Source organism: Strigops habroptila, chromosome 1, assembly GCF_004027225.2.
Source record: "Strigops habroptila isolate Jane chromosome 1, bStrHab1.2.pri, whole genome shotgun sequence".
Lineage (NCBI taxonomy): Eukaryota > Metazoa > Chordata > Aves > Psittaciformes > Psittacidae > Strigops > Strigops habroptila.
The window spans coordinates 127,666,327-127,686,470 of NC_044277.2; the positions used below are offsets into that span (position 1 = coordinate 127,666,327).

General features: G+C 36.0%; 1 protein-coding gene and 1 long non-coding RNA gene across 2 annotated transcripts in view; one reads left to right on the forward strand and one right to left on the reverse strand.

Moving 5' to 3' along the window:
* The window catches only part of MEOX2 (mesenchyme homeobox 2), a 53,388-nt gene that overhangs the window by 4,688 nt on the left and 28,556 nt on the right, over positions 1-20,144 (reverse strand). Inside the window, exon 2 of the mRNA XM_030503969.1 lies at positions 9,365-9,537. Coding sequence (XP_030359829.1) covers positions 9,365-9,537 — 173 coding nt within the window. The remainder of the gene's footprint in view (positions 1-9,364; positions 9,538-20,144) is intronic.
* On the forward strand, positions 3,500-8,624 carry LOC115615621. Its single transcript, XR_003994109.1, has 2 exons — positions 3,500-3,565; positions 7,005-8,624. It is a non-coding gene; the product is annotated as an uncharacterized LOC115615621 (long non-coding RNA).

The window sequence follows — 20,144 nt, forward strand, 5'->3', positions numbered from 1 at the left end:
TGACCTGGTCCAGAGTACATTAATGTCAATGTGAGTTTTTCCATAGAGTTCAATGGACTCTAAATGAAGACTTTAATGCTCATGTGCTAATAATATGAGACAGGTACTTCACTTGTTATTTCCTCTAGAGATCAAATTCAGATATTGGAATTCTGAACTTCCTTTGGAGCTGAAGAGTCAATTATGGAAGGTATAGTTGTTACTGATATGTGATCCATCTATATTTTAGTAATGGGAAGGAAGTGAAGCAAACTTTGTGTGAAGTGCTTCAGAGTGTCAGTTTATCTGGATTCATGGAAAACTGCTTTCCAAATGCACAACTCAATTGAAACTTGCACAAAACATGCATAAGAACAAAACATCCTCAGAAACAAAAATGAGAGAGTAGAAAGAAAGAGGAGACAAAACGAAAGGGAAAAAGAGCAAGAGTGAAAGAACAGAATGACTGAAAGAAAACCAAAAAAGAAATATAAAGGAGAAAAAGCCTTTACTGAAGTGAACTTGAAAAACTCTAGAACTTTTTTCCAGTGAAAGAACTAGCTTGTGCCACTTTTTACAGCTTTGACAAAAATGGTATCCTTTTCAAGTAAAGATCTACTGTGACAAACTTGCTACTGTAGGTTTGATGAACCTTTTTATGCTGCTTTTCAAGTCTAAGTTGTCTCCAGCAGGAGCTGAGAGTGCTCACCACCTCCCAGAATCAGGTCCTGATTGCCTATTATTTATTAAAATGCACTCCCTTTTCTCCACCCTCTGACTAGTAGAACTTAAGTGTATAGAGCAAGCATCTGTATGTAAGGAAAACAAAGGAAGTAGAGGGAAATGAACTATATTAAAGATGATGGTAGCAGTAACAGCTGTTTCTAAATCAGCACTTATGAGGCAGTCTATTGAGCACATCTGCTTACTGGCATGAAAGCACGGTTTCTTTTCCCTTAGTCAATAAGTTGTTTAGCATCTGCATCTCCACATCTGATGATTAGGCTGTTACATAAGATATGAGTAAATGATTTCGCATTGCACATCTCCTGATGTACAAGATAGATAAATGTCTTTGCTGTGACCAATTTATTTTAAGGTCTACTCTGTAGGAATCATGGGAAGAGATTCAAAACAAGGGGGCTGACATTCTTTGTGTCTACAATATTGAAGTAATCATTACATACTTATGAGATATAGGTCCTTAGTGGGCTTAAGGGCCACATTATGTGCTGTCTTGCATTATGTATCTTTAATACAACTTCATGATGTGGACATCAACACATCATTTTGTTTCCAAATGAGCATATGACCTAAACTTCTGATTTAGTACTCTCTCCAGCAGAGCACTTCGGTCACAATCACTTTGAGAATAATTGACTTCTACCCCTGTGTAGAATACAGATTCTTCCTTTTGACATGAGATTTTAGCATTCTGTACTTACAGAGAAAAGCTAAACAGATACCTTCTATAACTAATGATTTTTTTTAATAAAGACATTCTTGTCTGAAAAATTGAAGTGTGAATGACTACAGACTACCTTAATTGCACTGTCTGCTGTCTGTCTTCTTTTAAGAAAAAAAGACATTTCTCTTTTAAAAAGCTCTTTTCTGAAATGAAAAATTCTTTCCTAAAATTAGGTTTTCTATTCCAGGTTTCTGTGGCATGAGTCCCAAATGAGATTAAAATTTGAGGCCTTACATCTCACGAACCTTAAAAATTAGAAACAAGAGCACCATGCCAGTTGAAACAGATATTTTGCTATAAAAGATGCGTATTTCTGAGTCTTTGAAGTCAGTACCCCAAATTCCATGTTTTATTATATCTAAATGATGTGTCAGGAAGAGCAAATCACCAAGCCTTTTAAGCATTCTGTGCCTGGTCAGCCATTGTCAATTTTATTTTTTTTTATAATCTGTCAATTTACTTTCCTCTAATGCAGACAAACACGTGGATAACAAAAATTAATCCTGACTTTTCAAAATAAAAAAAAAAAAATAATTAAAAGCTTGCTTCTCAACTGTCTTTGGCCTGAAAACTTTCCTGTTATTTTTAGATACAACACTCATGCTGCCAAGTTTTAAAGAAAGTCAAACTCCTGAACTCTACAGAAATCACTGCTGTTATACAGCTGAAACTTACCTTTTTTCAATATATAGATAATATTTTAATGATAGTTTATTCAACATACTTATGAAAGCAAATAGGGATGTAAAACAGAAAAGGTTTTGGGTTTTTTTTCCTTATTCTAGGTTATGACCAAATGTATTACTTTAAAATATTTACAGAAATGGTAGTCAGAGTTATCTGTTCCCTTCATTAATTAAAGATAACATGAGATTTTAAAGAGTTCAGCTGGATTTCAGTCATGCTGGATACATGAGAGAGAAATTAAGGTAGTTTTGTTCAATTAAACTTAACTTTCTTCCTTATATGATTTAAAGGAATTCCAATTTCTATTAAATAAAAAGAACAAACAAAAAAAAACACTTAAAAATCTTAAATCTCTTTTGAGCTTAAAACCAGTTTAAAGAAATCTGAGTATTAAATGTCTTCTTCTTATTAAATGTCTTCTTAGTTACTACAAAATAGTACTAAAATACATCAATTGTAGAAAATTAACTTTTCTTTCAAAATTAATGGATGGTACCAGAACCTTCTGATTAAAATTGGTGAAGTCACCTGCTCACTGATTTAAAGCAATCTGCTCCGTGTTATGTTACAGGACTTTGCACTGCATGTGCACAAGTACGTTGCAGCAGCTGTTGAGAAAAACAGGAGGTTTTGGCAGGTGCACAAAGGACAGTTGGAGCTTTTGGCACCCAGGAAAGTGTAGGAGTGTGTTCTGGTTTTTCGTTACATAGAAGTCAGTTGAGGTTCGGTTACTGCTTAGGTGATACATTTTCCTTTCTACCTCCCACGTTTAGACAGAGATGGAATGGACATTATATTTCAGAGGAGAGAAGTATAGGAGTATTTCATTCCAGTTTCAGAAATCTTTGAGAGTACTCAGTTTACCTCCCTCTGCTCCATCCAAAGCACTGCCACCTTTTCCACCAGTGATCTTCAAAATTAATTTGATGATCAAACAGCTAACCCTTCCTATTCAGAACCTCTCTTAAATCAGTTTCAAGGTTAACATACCTTAAGCAGAATGGAACACACTATTTCAGAACACTTTCGTCCTACTGGCTTGTTGTACATAATCTAAGGGAGTATTTTTTATAAAATTAATCTATTTTTTTTGGCCAGGGGCAAAGAGAGGCAATCTGTGGGGCTGCTGCTAGAACTCTGTAACCTTATTCTTCTACAATATATCCTTTTAGAGTCTACCTTCATCCAATTTCTTTGCATATATATAAAAATCTACAAAAGAAACACATGGTGGAAACTAATTTGTGGGGAAGATCGCTTTTAGCTAAACTTTGCCTCTTATTTGTATAGGCACTTACCTGCATGAATTACACCTAGAGCATTTTATTTCACAAGAAAAAAAATCTAATAAGCATCATTCTGCACTCATTTTGCACAGATCAGCTGAGTATGAAAGTTAAAGGATGCTGTGTGATCAAGACTGGCCTTTGGGTAAGTATGTTTATGCTTTTTTTTTTTTTTTTTGCTACTACTTTGGTACAAAGAAAGGCATATATCAAGAAGAGAGACTCGGCAGAAAGCCAGCTCTGACTACCAGCCCATCACAGTCCTCCAGGTCTCTATGGCTATGGAAGCCAACTCCCTGCCCAAGTAAGAAGCATCTTCATTTGTATTCATTTAAACTAGTTCCACAATTCATGACTTCAAACCTAGAGGGACCTTTTTGCTTTCCAAAATAAGCCAGACCTGAGTCTTTTGATGGTAAACTAACTTCAAAATCAATATCCATTTTTAAAGCAAGGAAGCCTCAAGAAGCTGCAGCTATTTTCAGCAAGGCCTGCCTTGAGGAGAAGAAACTAGTAAAACTAGAAAGATATTCTACATCTTTCAGTGTCTTGCAAATTCTGCGTTTATTTGTACCTCTCCAATATCATTTGTTCTTCTCTGTGGTTCTTAAAGTGACCATACATGACAAACCTAAAAAGCTCCTATCTTCTTAAACAGGCAACAGAAGAAGCTGCATCTTTCTCAACTTGTGTCTAAGAAAGGGTAGGGGACAGCAAAGCCTTACTCACTTTGTAAAAGCAGCCGTATGAGCTGCTAATATTTCTGTCTATATCACATATGTTGCTTGGCACAGACAGAGGTTTCTCCCCACCCAGAACCTCACGGGGTTTCTCTGCAGGTGTAGGGCCCATTGACAACTAACAGCTTGGGGCACTTGGATCTTTGCACATGGAATTGCTTGTTTGAATTCAATCAATAGTGCAAAAGTAAATATGCTGTTTGAAGTTTTGCCATGGACTTTTTTTAGAAGAATTATTGTACAAATCAAAATTATGCACAAGCTGTAATTAAGTTTGCCAGGAGCGTTCTTTCCTAAGAAAGTACTGGGTTAGCACAGTAACTCTTACCGCTGGTATTTATATTGCTCAAGACAAATATAAAAGTATTAGTGAGTTTTATTTTATTAAGAGTGTTACTTTAAATAAAACAAACAATCCAAAGGATTTCAAGCAACACAGGCTTATTATTATAGTGTGTATAGAGAGTGCTTAACACATAGAAGCTTGGCCTGAGCAGCTGCCTTTCAGAGAAGACGTGACAGCACAATAAATCAGACCTAGATGGTCAAGCTTGTCCTATCAATCCATTGTTTTATTTTGTTTGAAAGTATACAGGGGAGTAATTTCATCACTTAACCTTAGAAATCTGGTTTCCTAGGGTAGGAAATTAGTCATGCTCTGTGATGCATGGAGAAACATTTACTCTTCCAGAGGTGGTTCAGAACAAACTACTAATTGAGGAACACTGAACTCCCTGGTTTCTCACCCGGGTGACTAAGGGATGCTACTCTTACCTTATCAGTTAAGTCTGAAAAATGCAGTGGTTTTAGCTTCACCCGAGCTCTGCGACGCTGAAAAGGATTTTAATGAAGTCACTGGTAATGAAGCATTGTGGAAACTTTTCTAATGGAAAACTTCATTCATTGCTTGTGTAGTCATAACAATGCAGTGCTACAGTGTGGGTTATGGTATTATACTAACATTGCCCAAATACATTTAAATAACAACACTACTTGCTTCTCTTTCTGTTAGAAAAAGGCATTACAAAGCTTCTTCCTTTGTCACTCATCCTGTGTTGGTACCACACACATAGAAGCCAAACACAGATGCAAAATCACTCTTCGTTTTCACAAAATTTTGTTCTTTGTCTATGCAAAATCAATGGCTTCAGGGCTTTTATAAATGATTGGTGGCTTCTGGGTGGGTATTGGAAATTAAAGTTAAGAAGAAATAAACCTTCTCATTGCCATCAGCAGAATTTAATCTGACTAGGTGGGATTTTCCATTTATGTTGGCAAACAGAAGCATTACATGTTTGGACTGTTTATTCCGGTAACCTTAGCTGGCCTGCAGAACTGCAACATTACTCTTTTGATTAGCTCCATGCAAAAAGATCTTGCGAGGTGGAAAGATCTCCTACTCTTTCTATATTTGGCTGGACCAACTCCATAAAAATGTCCATTTTGCCACGCCTCTGATACCCCACTGCAGCTGTTTCCTCTCCTCATCCCACAGTGAGATATTAAAAAGTCTGCATGGAACCTTCTTCAGGTTTATCTGGATGTACAAAAAAGCCAAGAATGCGCTTGTCAAGGTTAGAAATATCTAGGGAGATAAGATAGTTTTTAGTCTAACTGGCTTTTCAAAATATAATAGGGGCCTGCCAGCTGAAAATTATTAACTACTGGCTGAGCAGGGATTGTAAGTACACTCTATAGGAGATGGAGCAGGAATTATATATATCTATACTGCTGGAATTCTTACAATACCATAACAGACCCATCCTACCACCAGATGTGCTTATAATGCTCTCAAAGTGCACTCTTAATATCTGGGCAATTGAGGCACTTATTCCATTTCATCCTCCTGTCTTGTAACTCAGGTTTCCTTTTTAGGGAGTGATAGGATTAATTCCTTCTCCTGATCCATATGTTGAGAGAGGGGTTTTTTTCATTATTATTTTTTGTGAAATGGCCTTCCATGAGTCATTTATGTTTGCATTGATCTTGTAAGTTGTTTCAAAAGTCAAATGCCTTACTTTGATGGCTGTAGAAAACCTTACCACCCTTATACAGCTCTTTGAATATGGTTAGACATATGGTTTTTTCTACAGCTTGTTTAAATACCAGACAGGTAATTATGAAGTGTTAGTTGGCCAGTGCCTCTTTTAAGCCGTAGCGTATGGTTGAAATTATCACTATAGTCAAGAGGCAGATCGAGCTTTCTTAAGATAATAGGCTCCATGATTTATCTCACATCTTGGGATATAACTGAAAGTTGTAACTTTAGGATGACGCAACAATACTTGCCCCAGATTACTTTTTGTTCTTTTGCCCTTTGAATAATATGATGCTTGTAATTTTTAAAAACCTAGTAAAAACAATTATGCTAAACTATTAATTCCATCAGGGTTAGATCTACTCTCAAACCTATTTTTTGAGCAGATATGTTAGTTCACCCAACACCCACTGCTGGTTATTGTCATTGTATTATCTGAAGCAAGTTTCAGTTTTCTGTGTGCAAATTCAATATTTCACGAGAGATCAAGAGAGTGATGATATTGAGGTTATCACTTCTATGTTCACTTATTTTAAACAAAGGAACTACTGCCTATCAAGTACCATTCTCTGCAATGCAGCCTTTGGAGGAAATATAGTAAAGGAAAACTGTTCCAGAAATAGCAATTTTCTTAAAAAAATGCTACATCACTGAAGAGTGGGTTTTTTTGAATTAAAAAAATATATTTTAGTTTGGTCATAATAATTTTAGAGAAAGGACTGTTTTATTATATCTGTTTAAAATAGGTATCAAAAATGATAGCTAGTGTCTCACCAGGTTCACCCTGACGTATTTTTTTTTTTAAGGGAATGAAGAAATACTGATGTAAAACAAGTATGCAAGAAGAGTCAAGCCTTTTGATTTACTGCATTCAGCTCCTGAAGACTGCCATATACCATGGAAACCCACACCCAGTTCCATGCCTACTTACACCCTTTTTCCATCAAAGCAATATATTTGGTTTTAAAAAAGAGGCGTTTCTAATTGACAGGATTGGAAGTGACATCATTACTTGCGTTAGTATGACTCAGAAACTGAAAAATATGTCCAGAATTTCCTCTCCATTTTTTTTGTGTTTCGATTAACAAAGCAGGTTTTATGCCTTTTTATCTTTTTTTCCCTCAGACCATTTTATTGTGGTAAGATACAGAACTGGAGTTTATCAAGCTAAAAATCTTAATGCTTTCCTTTACTAAGTAAAGGTGGATTTAAGCAGGAAGGAGAGCAGGAAGGAAAGCAGGAAGGAAGGAAGGAAGGAAGGGAGTTATCTCTAGCAGCTCAGTTGCCACTCGATGATAATCTGAGGAAGCAGAGAAGAATTAGATTACATAATTAGACTAATTATAATTCTATAGAAATTGTCACAATTATCAGCAGAATGCTTAGAACTGACATTACGTGACAGCTAGAAAACAGCAAGTGCTCGCATGACTTAAATGAATTCTTTGCACTTGCATAGCGTAGGCTGCCTTTTCTCCTCCAGAGACAATATCTGATATTTATCTGTCCCTTTTCAGTATCTTAAATGCTGTTTAACTGTTTCTTTTAGCGTAGTGAACTGTCTCTTCATTTAGCTGTACTGCTGTACTACTTTTCTTCTTTGAAGAACAGAATAAAGAATTTATCAGGGAAAGTAGTTAAATTCCAGGCCAAATTCACCATTATTAAATATGAGGATATGTTTTCTGAATTCTGCTGACTGATTCACATCAAATTGACAGGCAGATATTTTTTTAAAATGCTTTGTCACTGAGATAATAATTCATTTGTCCTCCCCTTAGCTGTCAAAATAAGGTGTGGAAGTTAATCTAATTGTCTCAGATTACCTTAGTCAGTGGAAATGAAAAAGGCAAAATTTTATCAGTTGTTTGATACAAAATGGTGTGCTTTACAAATATAACACATTTAAGTAACTGAAAATTACTGCATTGGAACCTGGCAACTTGTTGAAGTAAAACAAGAGAAATTACTGGCTACTTCTTGACAAGCTGAAACGGATAGCCATTCTCTACAAGCCTTCAAAGGAAAAAACTGTTTCATTGCTTGTGTGAGTAAATGTGTGTTCATGTGTATAGAAAAGGCTGATTTTCACTGAGGTGTTTACTTATAGTTGGTGTTAATGAAATGCAAGAAAATTGCAAAACTTCTCATATCTAGAGTTCAAAAATCACGGTGCTATTTTTATACTTTCCCTTGAATATATCTTCAGATACAGCATCATCTTCAACCATCATCATTTTATGATCTTACTGATTATATCTAAAGCAATCCCTCTATCTAATATTGATTTGTGAAGAAAGGGTAACTGTCTATCAGTGGGCAAAAAGCTTTCAATTTTAATGATAAAACTGTAGGCAATATTTAATCAGATTTGGTGTACTTGGGCCCAGTATTCTAAATGTCTTTATTAAAACACATTTTTTAAATCTGTATGTTGGTGTAATTATTATTTAAAATGTGACTTTACTACCTATTCAATGTGTAGGGATGAGATCCTGAAGCAGTTCAGTACATGCCTAACATTAATATTTCCATTAGAAGCCAATGTGACAACATGCATGATGAAACTTGAGCACGTGCAGAAGTGTTTCCCAAACCAGGGTTTGGTGAGCAGGAAACCAATAACAGTGATAAGAAATTCCATCATCTCCTCTGCTTTCACAGCACAGGGTAAGATAAAGTGGTTAAAAATGCTGTATTCCAGTTTTGATTGTGTTCCCATTCTTGCTGCCATCTGGAAACAGGATGTTCAGAAACTCTGGACAAATGGCAACTGCATATATTCAGTAGACTAAAACAAGATGCTCATATTTGTTGCATGCAGGCAAATCAACTGCTTGTGCATGCAGTATTTGGGACCTACCACTTCTTCAGCCACATCAGTTTGGACAGATTAGAAAGGATGTGCACCAGTTAAACAGATATATTACTCATGCTTTTATCTTCCATCTTTGCCTACTAGATGAAACTAATCAGTAGCTGGTACATATGAAAATATAAATTACTTGCATAGCAGAGACATAATACCTTTATAACATTTTGCTATAAACATTCAATCTGATATACCAGCATACCTATTAGTAACATAAACAAGTGCTCTACTGTGAAGAGCTACCACTGCTAAATATTGGGCAAGCATTTAAAGTCCATTATTCTGTATTAGTACCTGTCTTTCCGTGAGGTCAAGGTTTACTGCTATCTCATATCGCCTCAGCCTGGTCAAATAGTTATGATGAGCAAATTCTGCTTCTAGCTCTCTGATTTGCTCCTTGGTGAAAGCTGTCCTTTCCTTCCTGGGTTTACTGTTGACCTCTGACTTGTAGTTTCCTTCTTGGGAATCTGAAAGAAAAAAAAAAAAAAGGAAAAGAAAAAATGGAATTAATGATAAGTGTACACCTAAATAGGAAATGCAGTAAGCCCAAAGATAGCAACATGCTTAAGTCACATTCTTCAAACTTTCTTTCTCAGAAACATACCCTAGCTTTCATACCTATGGATTCTTCACTGTAAATCAGGAAAGCAGAAGTAATTCTGACTGACGTGAGCTGCTGCTTTCATTCACAGATGTCAGACTTTAGCTTAAAATCTTACAGTGTTTCATTTCCTAACAGTTCTCTGTCAAATTTCTGCAGAGCTTCAAATCTTTCCCACTTCTGGCAACTCTCAGTGCATCCAACCAGTACAGGATGTGTATCATTTGATTAGTGTGTTAATGAGTAATACTTCAAGAATCTCTCTCTTATCACTTCACTAGTATTAGTGAAGCTTAAGCCAAAGCACTATTTCAAAGTGCCAAAGCACTTAAGCCAAAGCTCTATCTCAAAGAATACATTTTAAACTTTAGTCCACTTACACTTTCAGGGAAAGGAAACAGACAAAGCATCGTAAATTCAACACACATCAAAAAGAAATCAGTGAGCACATCCCATGTGATAGTGGGATCTTCTCTTACTCACACCACAGTGCAGGTAGGGAGGTTATGCCACAGCTGGTATAAGTATAGAAAATTTTCTATGACTACAGCTCATTACTGAAGGAATACTTTGGCCAAAATCAGAGAAGCTTTGCTGAAAGTTTCATTACCACCCCCCTGATTACTTTCACTCTCAGAAATAGGTATGTTTGGTCCTGAGATCAACTACTGAACTCAGTGACAGTCATTCTGTTACTGACAGTGAAGTCTGTTTAATTAAATGAAAAAAAAGAAACTGAGGGAAGAAAAAGAAAAAAGAAAGAAAAGAAAGAAAAAAAGAAAGAAACAAAATAGCAAAAGATGGAAAGTTAAAAAAAAAAAAAAAGGACCAGACATTTATAAGTTTGGGTATGATACAACACCTATAAATCCAAAATTAGCAGGAGATCAGTAGGAGTATCATTAGTCAAATTCTGGCCTCGTGAACCATCTTAAAAACGTCACAGATTAATTCACACTTCAGCTGCTGATTTAAATAGAAACCTGCATCAACATCCAAATGAACAGACTCACAAGAAGTCATTCCCTGGGACTCTGTCAGATGAATCATCAACATGCCTGAGACGGTCCAACTAGCCAGTGAGTCTGGTTTCAAAAATACAGTCAACTATCTACTTTTATAAAGGTATAAAATGTCTTCACTTTTTGTCAGTCACTCTCTTGCTTGGAAGGGAACCTCTATTTTTTTTTTTTTTTAATGAGAACTGTTGATGCTTGACTCAGTGCTATAGTCATTAATTTTAAATTGTTTTAAGCTAATGGCTTCAAATTACCAAACTTCTTAAATTTTGCTGACATGACACAAAGAACTTTATTTCAGACATGCTGCATTCTGCTGGTTGTATGACTGAGGATATCCACCAAAGTTGTTGACTGGTTTGGGAGCTGCTCAGCCACAAATGGAGTAGGATTATCTCAGATACACCCCATTAGATGGCATACCCACTAAGTACAGTGTTGGGCCAAGGTCTATTATCCAACTGAACATAGAAAAGTTTACAGATCAAAGTCACTTTAAATCTAGAAGTTCACATTTCTTGCTTCATATTAGTTGGCAAACTAGAGTCACTATAACTTCTCTCCACATTTTTCCATTGCAGGGACATGGACATTAGCTTTCTTCCTTGAAATTTCCTCATCTGCCATCTCATTATATGGCCCAAATACTATGTAGGTGACCTGAACTTAAATACTTAAACTCCTATATCAGCATTCCAATGAATCACTGAAGAGAGATAAAACATTCTTCTCAGCATTCAGACTTCCTGTCCTTATACCACCAGACATATGTTTCATACATGTTTGAAAGCAGGTGGGTGCCGATACTCCTCATCTGCAGTACAACACAGAAAAGTATTTCATGAAAGTCATTGCTAAAGTCCTCTTAACTGTCTTGGTAAACCTGTGCCTGTGTGGCAAGGTTCTTGGCATGAGCCAAGAAGTCTTCCCATGCCAGTACTTGCTGTAAGATCCATGGCTCACTGGTTTCCAAACTAAAGGTTGTGACCTTAAATAAGTGTTAGCACCTACAGATGACACTGACTCTCTATTGAAAATTGACTCTCTATTGAAAATTAAGTAAGTACTAGAAACAAAGACGTAAACCTGGAAACGCAATGGAAAGTGTGTTCAAGGGTGTAAAACCTTGATAGCTACTTCTATCACGAATGGTCAATGGGAAAAACTCCAGGAGTACCCATCCAAGCATCTCTCAGGAGGATACTGATCTCTGTAAGTGACTACGACTTGTAACACTATCAATTTTTCGGCAAGCAGATGGTTCCATGAGGAAAACAGAATTGCTGTACAGCTAGTAAAATCATAAGGAGCCAAGTCGTTGTTCAGGTTAATACTCATGGTTGTTAGTTCCCAATTTACAAATGTGGTTAGCATCTAAATTCCAGGTTCCTGGGATACTGGTGTAAGGAAAGGGAAATGTAGTTGTATGAGTACCATGTTTCTACCTTTAAATCAACACTGGATTGTAAATGCCTGGCAGCCACAGTTTTGTCAGCAGTATGATTTCATCAGCAGACTGACACAGTGGAAAAGTTTCAGATTTTTATTTGTTTGTTATGAATGTCACTGTATGCATTTTTAATAGTCAAGATACTCTAAAAAAACCCCACATGATATGTTCCAATATTGCTGAAAGCAGAAGCTGGAGAGGTACACAGAAACCTGAGACAGATACACAGAAAGCTAATCAACTCTTAATACTGAGGTCCACGCAACAGAACCAAATCCTAATAAATCTGTTTCAGCAAATATCTGGCCAGCAAGATAATGGTATTCTGCCTGATGCATTTGAGATATTGAAAATTATCTAAAAAGAGACTTGGATGCCAGTTAGGTCAACACCAGTTATGAACTATTGCTGTCATCTGACTTTCTCTGCAGCAATGTTGCTCTGGTTCATGTACAGATTGCCTTTTATTTCCTATTGACATCATACTACTTGGAATAGTAATTTTAGAAATTGTGGTTGGTTTAAATTCCAAAGTGGTAAAACTAGGTTTTCTGATTGTTTCTTTTTAAAAGCCTTTATAGAGCCAGGATTGGGAGCTCCCATCTCTTTCTGAACTTAAGGTTTGTATCACCTGACTAGCTTCTCTTTGGTAGCAAATGGGTGGGAGACTTGGAAGAGATTTTTGGCAGAATTCATGTAAGCCTACATCTGTTTTGCAGCTGTTGCAACTAAGACAAGAAAAAAGTTCCAAGAACCATAGTTTTCTTCTACTGACTACATCTTATGCCAAATGGTAGGTGTAGAGGCAGAGAACAAAGCCTGGAGGGATCTGAGTTACACTGCTTGCCTGTCAAAAGGCACATGTAAAATATATACAGATGGTACAAACCACTTGATGAAAAATACAGCAATCTATATTGTCTGTCTTCTGCCTTCTCCTAGACAAATTCTGGCACACTCTCAGAAGATGTAGCCTACATGCAGGTATTAGTACCTTATCAGTCTCTTTTTTGCAAACCTTTGTTCTTTGGATGTCAAATAATGTAGGCAGTTAAACACTGCTTTGAGGGATGCAAGTCATACCTCTTCCTCAGAACAGCTTTTATCAGTTTTCAGAGAGCGCCACCTTTATCTCCTGTTAGATAGAAATGCTCATTGGTAACTCATGTAGATGGTACCATTTGGAAAGGCATTCAAAGCTATAAGTGACTGTTCTACAGATCTTTGGAGGCTTAGATTTTTCCTAAGTTTAATAATAGCTCTTTTTAATTTTTTAACAAAAAAACCCCACAAAAACATCCTTACTAATTGCACTATTCCCCACCCTCAAAAGTTACTTCTACTTTACTGTAAGGAAAGGATTGCTGTTAATCCCAACATTTGTATTGTCCCGCCAGAGTTCCTATTTCCTTCTCTCCACATTGTTGAGAGATGAAGCATACAAAGCAAACAAACTCAGGATCTAACTCCTATGTGTAGAATATGAAAACTGGTCATTTGGGTATTTTTGCTTTTGATGCATGCATGCCTAGGAAAAAAGGGATTGTTCACAGAAGAGGCAAAAGAGACTGGTCAGAATATCTGTGATACAAAAATCTGCTGCTAGCTGGGTGGGGTCAGAATCACTGGCAAAATGTGCAAGAACCACCTGCTATTTTTTCTTGGATTAGATCAACAGCTGATGTACCTTCATTTCTCAGACAGAAATGAATTTACAGTTAATACCAGCAATGTAAGATCCCAAGCAAAAATTTAAAAAAATAAGCCAGATATTGCTAGTGTTCTATTGGCAGTTGCAGATGCTTTTCAGATCCTGACATCGATACCGAGTGAGCATTGACAATAACCACTAATGATTTGTGACAAAAAGGCCACCAGAATTTCACTAGAGATGTTATTCGATTCCAGATTTTCAACTTTCACTCATATTTTCCAACACTTACTGTCAGAAAGCCCATACTGTGAACGACCTATTTCTAAATTTATTTCACTATAAAGTTATGGTGAAGTTAAATTAAATGTTCTTAATTGCATACCTTCCTATAAATGATGTTCAAGTGTGTGCAGAGAACAACTACTATATGGTTAGTTACTTTAAAATGAAGCAATCTACACAAAGTGATCATTGCAAAAAGCTTGTTATCTCTGAGTAGTTGAATGTTGCGTGTAACAGAATGGTTAGGGTTAGAAAGAACCTTAAGATCATCTAGTTCCAACCCCCCTGCCATGGGCAGGGATGCCTCACACTAAACCATGTTGCCCAAGGCTCTGTCCAACCTGGCCTTGTTCCTCTACGTTTGTTTAAATCACTAAACGCCAATAGGACCCAACAATGATATGTGATTCAATGCAAAATGACTTTTTTTTTTCTTCAAGATATTAGCAATATGAACTTAGGGAAAAGTACTTCACTATCACGGCAATAATCTAGAAAAAAATCATTAATCTGAAATATACATACAAAGAAACATTTTTTCTAGTTTTTTTCTGATGCCTTATAGTTAATTATATTTTCTGACAAAATGAAATAGTTCACTGAGACTTTACACCAGCAAAGAGCTAGCATAAAGGGCTTCATATGGTTATTATTGTTTTACCGGCAACTACATGTGAAAGCAAGATTTACCCAGAAAGAGTCACTTCAAAATATCTTTGACATGTAATAGAGGATACTACGAAGTTTTTCAATTCCATTTTTTTCTAAATTTTCAAGTCAAAGTTGCTCAAAATTAATACATAAACTTACCTTGTGTCCAAAATATTGTCCATTACTTTTCAGGATTCTAATTTAAATCATTATTCCCTACTTTTGAGTATAATCTTTGTACCAAAAAATTAGTTAAATCTACATAGCTATGCTTACTTTGATGCACTTACACTTATTTGCACCAGTTGAGACTACACAACCAAATGCTTCAGACTTAATTAATCTCTTTTTGTTTCATAATTTTCCTTCACTTTACAGTCATTTAAATAATATTCTGAAAAGATTTTGCTCAGTTAAAAGTACAGTTCCAATTCACTGAACATATTCAAGCTGAGTGCCTCTTTTGAGAATGCCATTAAAAGTATTTCTGGAGGTGCAATTCACTAAATGTATTTAGAGAACCTTTGAAAACTGAAACAGCATTGTCATTTCCATAATTCACAAGTCTGCATGTGCAAATGGGCAAAGCTGCACAATAGCACAAATACTGTATCAAAATTACATGAGTCCTTCTTTTCATTTGCTTATTGAGTTAATACTTTGTAACCCAGCTGTGACAATTAACAATTTAAAACAGCCTCATATCCACTCCCAAAAAACCCATGAATTGGCATAGCAAAACCTGTAGATATTCTGAAACACACTATATACCACCCTAAACAATTAGCTACTCATGGTTGCTGCCAACATTTTGTTATTACTGCCTTTTGAAAGTACAACTCTAGGAATTATACTGCAGTATCAGAAACACTGATTCATAACACTGTGATAGCTAATGCTGCAGGTTCTTGAAGATACGTATGCTGGAAAAGATGTGCTCCTACCAGGTCATCTAATCCATCTGATTATATAGAATGTACATGTCATTTCTTCTTCAAACCATGCAAATATGGAAGACCGCATATGAATTATTTTATGTGAATAATTATACTAGTTAGTAGATCTTCAGTGGCAGACACTACTCTCAGTACCGAATGTTTGTATAATTACAGCTTATGTTAGGAAAGGAGACGCAGTTTTTCCTGTAAAGGATCTTTACCGGCTGCCTTTTAATAGGACTTTATTAGTGGGACTTCTAATTCCCATTTTGACTTCTGGAGATGCATCTTTTACATGCAGCATCAAATAACATACACATCGTGATTTTCTGCCTATTTACCAAAACATTTTTATAATTTGCTTTCATGTAGAAGAGTTTCATTAAATGAAGGTGAGAGCTGCCAGCACCATCTCCTCACAGAGTAGTGGTGAGTCCTTCTCAGTAAGAGTTAACTTATAAAATTAAACCAAAAAAATTTCCATGCAGGAACCTCTTGGAACAAAGACATCCAAGTGGAGAAAACAGTAGCTGAGATAGGAGTTTATATAATCTTTCCTTTCTTGAGTATCACCTCCTAGACATGTCCCCCAGAGGCTCTTTCCTAGTGAAGAATGACCAAACACTGTGTGCCTCAGTCATCATCTATGGCCTGATGAAAGCCCTTCCCTGGACAGCAGCTGTATTGGAACTCCAAGGAGGCATTAAAACACCCCTTTTGGCTCTACTTTATTGTCTAAAAATACTTAGGAAAATAGATTTTTTCTGCAAAGATGGTACATGAAAGATCTAAAGAATTACAAACTATACAGAAGCAGTTGCTTAAGAAGCAAACACTGGAAGCAAACATCTGAAAAAAACAGATGACACACAGAACTTAGATAATCACCTCTCAACAAGTCTTATCTCTCTAAAAGCATGGGTTGTAGTTTTTCATTTTAGCTTTGTGAAGCAGGGAGACCCTCGACCTGCCAAAAATACTAAAGCAGCCAATATAGGCAGTGTCCTGGGACTCAGGTTCAACAAAAGGCCCTATTTAATTCGTGTCTGAAAAAAAAAGAAAGAAAAACCTAAAATACTTCAGTGATAAAAAATGCACTTTGGATGTATCATGCATATGCTATCTAGAATTTAAATATAATGAAAATAGTTTGGGGGTTTTTTTCCTCTGTAAAGCCAGACTGCCACTGTTAATATTAGGAATCCAAAGTCGAGTGGGAACAGCAACATATGTCAAGCAATGCATTTTATAAACCTTGTTTCTGTATTAACTCCTTTTATGTGCTTTCAAATTTACATTCAGAGTCCCCTGCATTTAAAGCAGCAGTACATTCCACTGCAGGACTAGCAGTGTTTGCTTCTCAAATATCAGTCAGCTCTTGCTAATAATTCTGTTGCTTGAGAGATTCAGACCTTGTGGATATTATTCTTTGAATCTGTGAGTAAAAGACTTTTAATGAGATGTTACAAACTTGGTTACTCCATGTAAAGATCTCAATTATTTAGTTTTCAGATGTCACTACAATAAATCTTCATTTTAAATTACCAAATACTAATTGCTGTTTATCCCTAAGCAAATAGACTTCAAACTTTTTACACAGCCACTATAGACACTTATCCAAAATTTGTGGACATCAGGGTGTAATTCCCAGACTTCAGGTCTCTTTTGTCCTTAGCTGATGTGCTCTATATAGATAGTGCCATTGACCCTGCTCCTCACACATCAGACATTACATTAAAAATCCATTGAAAGTCAGAATCTATAGTAATTCTTGTAGATCTTGTAACAAACCACATCATTGTGCCACAATACGTACCTTCCCTAGAGCTAGTAGACTAGAAAAGAGTATGCCATTTGGGCCAGTTTCTAAGGATAGGTCATGTTCTTCCCCAAATTACAGTGAGAAGGCTGGGGCAAGCTCAAGAATTTCAGTGGAATTGTTTCTCTAAGGTGTCACTAAGATTGTCAGAGATGATTTTGATCCCATTATAAGTCCCAGCTTACTTTGTGTATGACCATGAGATTTCAGTTGATTAAAGTATTTTCCTAGGCTCCTACATATATATTTTCTAAAAATATGCATGCAGAACTTACAGTCAAACACTTGCCGACTTCCAATTTTGCTTTTTCAAAAAAAATTTATTGCAATTGCGTGAACTCCTGTCCCAAAAAAAAAAAATAGTTTGTGTGAGAGCCAAAGAATCCAGAATTTTAGTTTTCCATACTAAGCAATAGAAGTTGAAACATTTACAGAAGTTTAACACAATTGGAGTTTTTTTAGAGCTCCATATTGCCTTACTCACCTATCTTTCCAAAGCAGTTCTTCAGGATACAGTTACACAAAGGAAAATATAAATGGGCACCAACAATCCTACTTTAACTCTTTCTAAGAATTATTTTGCTGCTAAGGGAAACAGGAAGCCATTTCACAGTGGTATTTTTTCAGTGTAATTCCTCCACTTGTGTTACATTGGCTAATTTTTTTTTTTTCCCATTCATCACGGAACAGATTTCTCTGGAACTCCTTAATTACGTAGTGAAAATTTTATATATGTTGAACATGTGACAGAAAAAAACCAGTGTCTGGAGCAAAGCTAAAATCCAATATTTCTGCTTGATCCTATGTTAGCATGCTCTTTCTCCCTTCATCTGCCCTATGAAGCACTCATAACTGACCTCTGCAAATATGTAGCACCTTGCAGAATCGCAGGATCACAAATCACCTTCCATTTCACAGTTCTGATGAATGTCATGCTCCTCACAAGGAATTTCATGTGGCCATTCCTTTCCTTGGTAGCTGCTCCTGTTGGACGTGGCTCAGCTAGTGTGGCATTACAGCTTTCAGCATGAGGCACAAATGTAATCCCTGTCCAGGTCTTTAAGAAATATCATAGATTTCTTTGCAAATGCATATGCCTGCATATGTTTTAGTGTCATGTTTTGTAAATCTTATTATCCCCGAGAAAGCATTAAAATGAAGCCAACAGGCCCAGCTGTGCTCATAACATACCTTAGCAGATAATCCAGACTTTTTTAAGAACAGAAAAACTCATACATGCACACTCTCCTACTAAACAGGGTTGCTGTTCTGGGTGTATTCTACTATTTCATTCACAATTTACTTTACAACATTGTGCTAAAGCATAACACTAACTATAAAAATAGAAAAACAGTGGAAAATACTTTCCCACATACAATTAAATGGAATTACCTGTCTTTCAGGGGAAACCAAAATAAAGAGGGTTATAAAATAAAAGTTTTTAGATGTTTAAACTATTTATACCATTGGCTTTCAGACCAATTGTGAAAGTTTCATTTTTCACTTAAAACTGTTACTATCTGTTAACACTAGATAAAAAACCTCCTAATGACCACTTTAGAAGTCCTGAATATCAGCTGGTTTTGACTTACAAGTTCTCCTCCTTAGCAGCATGCCACGTTTTCCTTTCCTTGTGTTTTCTCAAATTATTATCAAAAATGACAGAATCCATTATAAATACCCAACGGATTTGTCGTTTGCAGCTAACACAACTTCCTTTTTCGAACCATAGTACAATTGTTAAGGGATGGGAAAACTGTCACATAATTAAACAGAAAACCCAAAATAGTTCTCTAAATAGTGTATTGGGTAAAGAAAATAGATCTGTAAAAGAAATAAAATCTAACAGTGCAGGTTTAAGTTTGCTGCTAAATCTATTTTACTATTTAGGAGAGCTTTTCGATTAATATTTTTTCTTGATTGCTAACAGTCAAGCATGTACAGTTAAAGTTTGTGACTCATAATGGAAAGCTTTGGCAGGATACAATTAAAAAAACAGCTTCAACTTTGATGTGAGCAAAAAGCTGTAGCATAATTGTTTGGAGTACTTCCTATTATTTTAAGATTAGAGTGCAAGAAAATACTATATATCTAAGAGGGGTGGTTACTTCAGCTATGGATTCAAGTATAGCTTTTGAGAAGGAAAACATTTATGCCATACTTGTACTGTCCCGTTTTACATGATATAGAGAGACTATAAGTAAAGTAACTAAGAGGCCTAAGCATCCTTTAAACATCTAAAATGGACTGCTACTTCCAAAGTATTTGACATTACTTGCATCATCTTGATTTTTAATTTAGAAAGAGAAAGTACAGTAATAAGGGCTTCATTTTGCAAACATGTCAGTGTGTACAGGTCTCAGCCCTTTGAGAACAGATATATTTAGGAATAAAAAGATGGAAAAGAATCCCCCAAAACTCAAGACCATCCAATGATCAAACCACAAGTCCACAGTATATTAGTCAAATCAAAAGGTCATTTTATCCCCAGCTTCATTTCCAACTCCTTTTCAGTAATGGAAAGTCTTTTTGTGATCGCTAAACTAATACGAAAGTAGAAACTTTAATTTTCCCAAATAAGAGAGGCCATTTGGCACACAAATGTTAAATAATATGGCCTGACTTTTCCATCATTCACCTCACACAACTTGCTGCATATA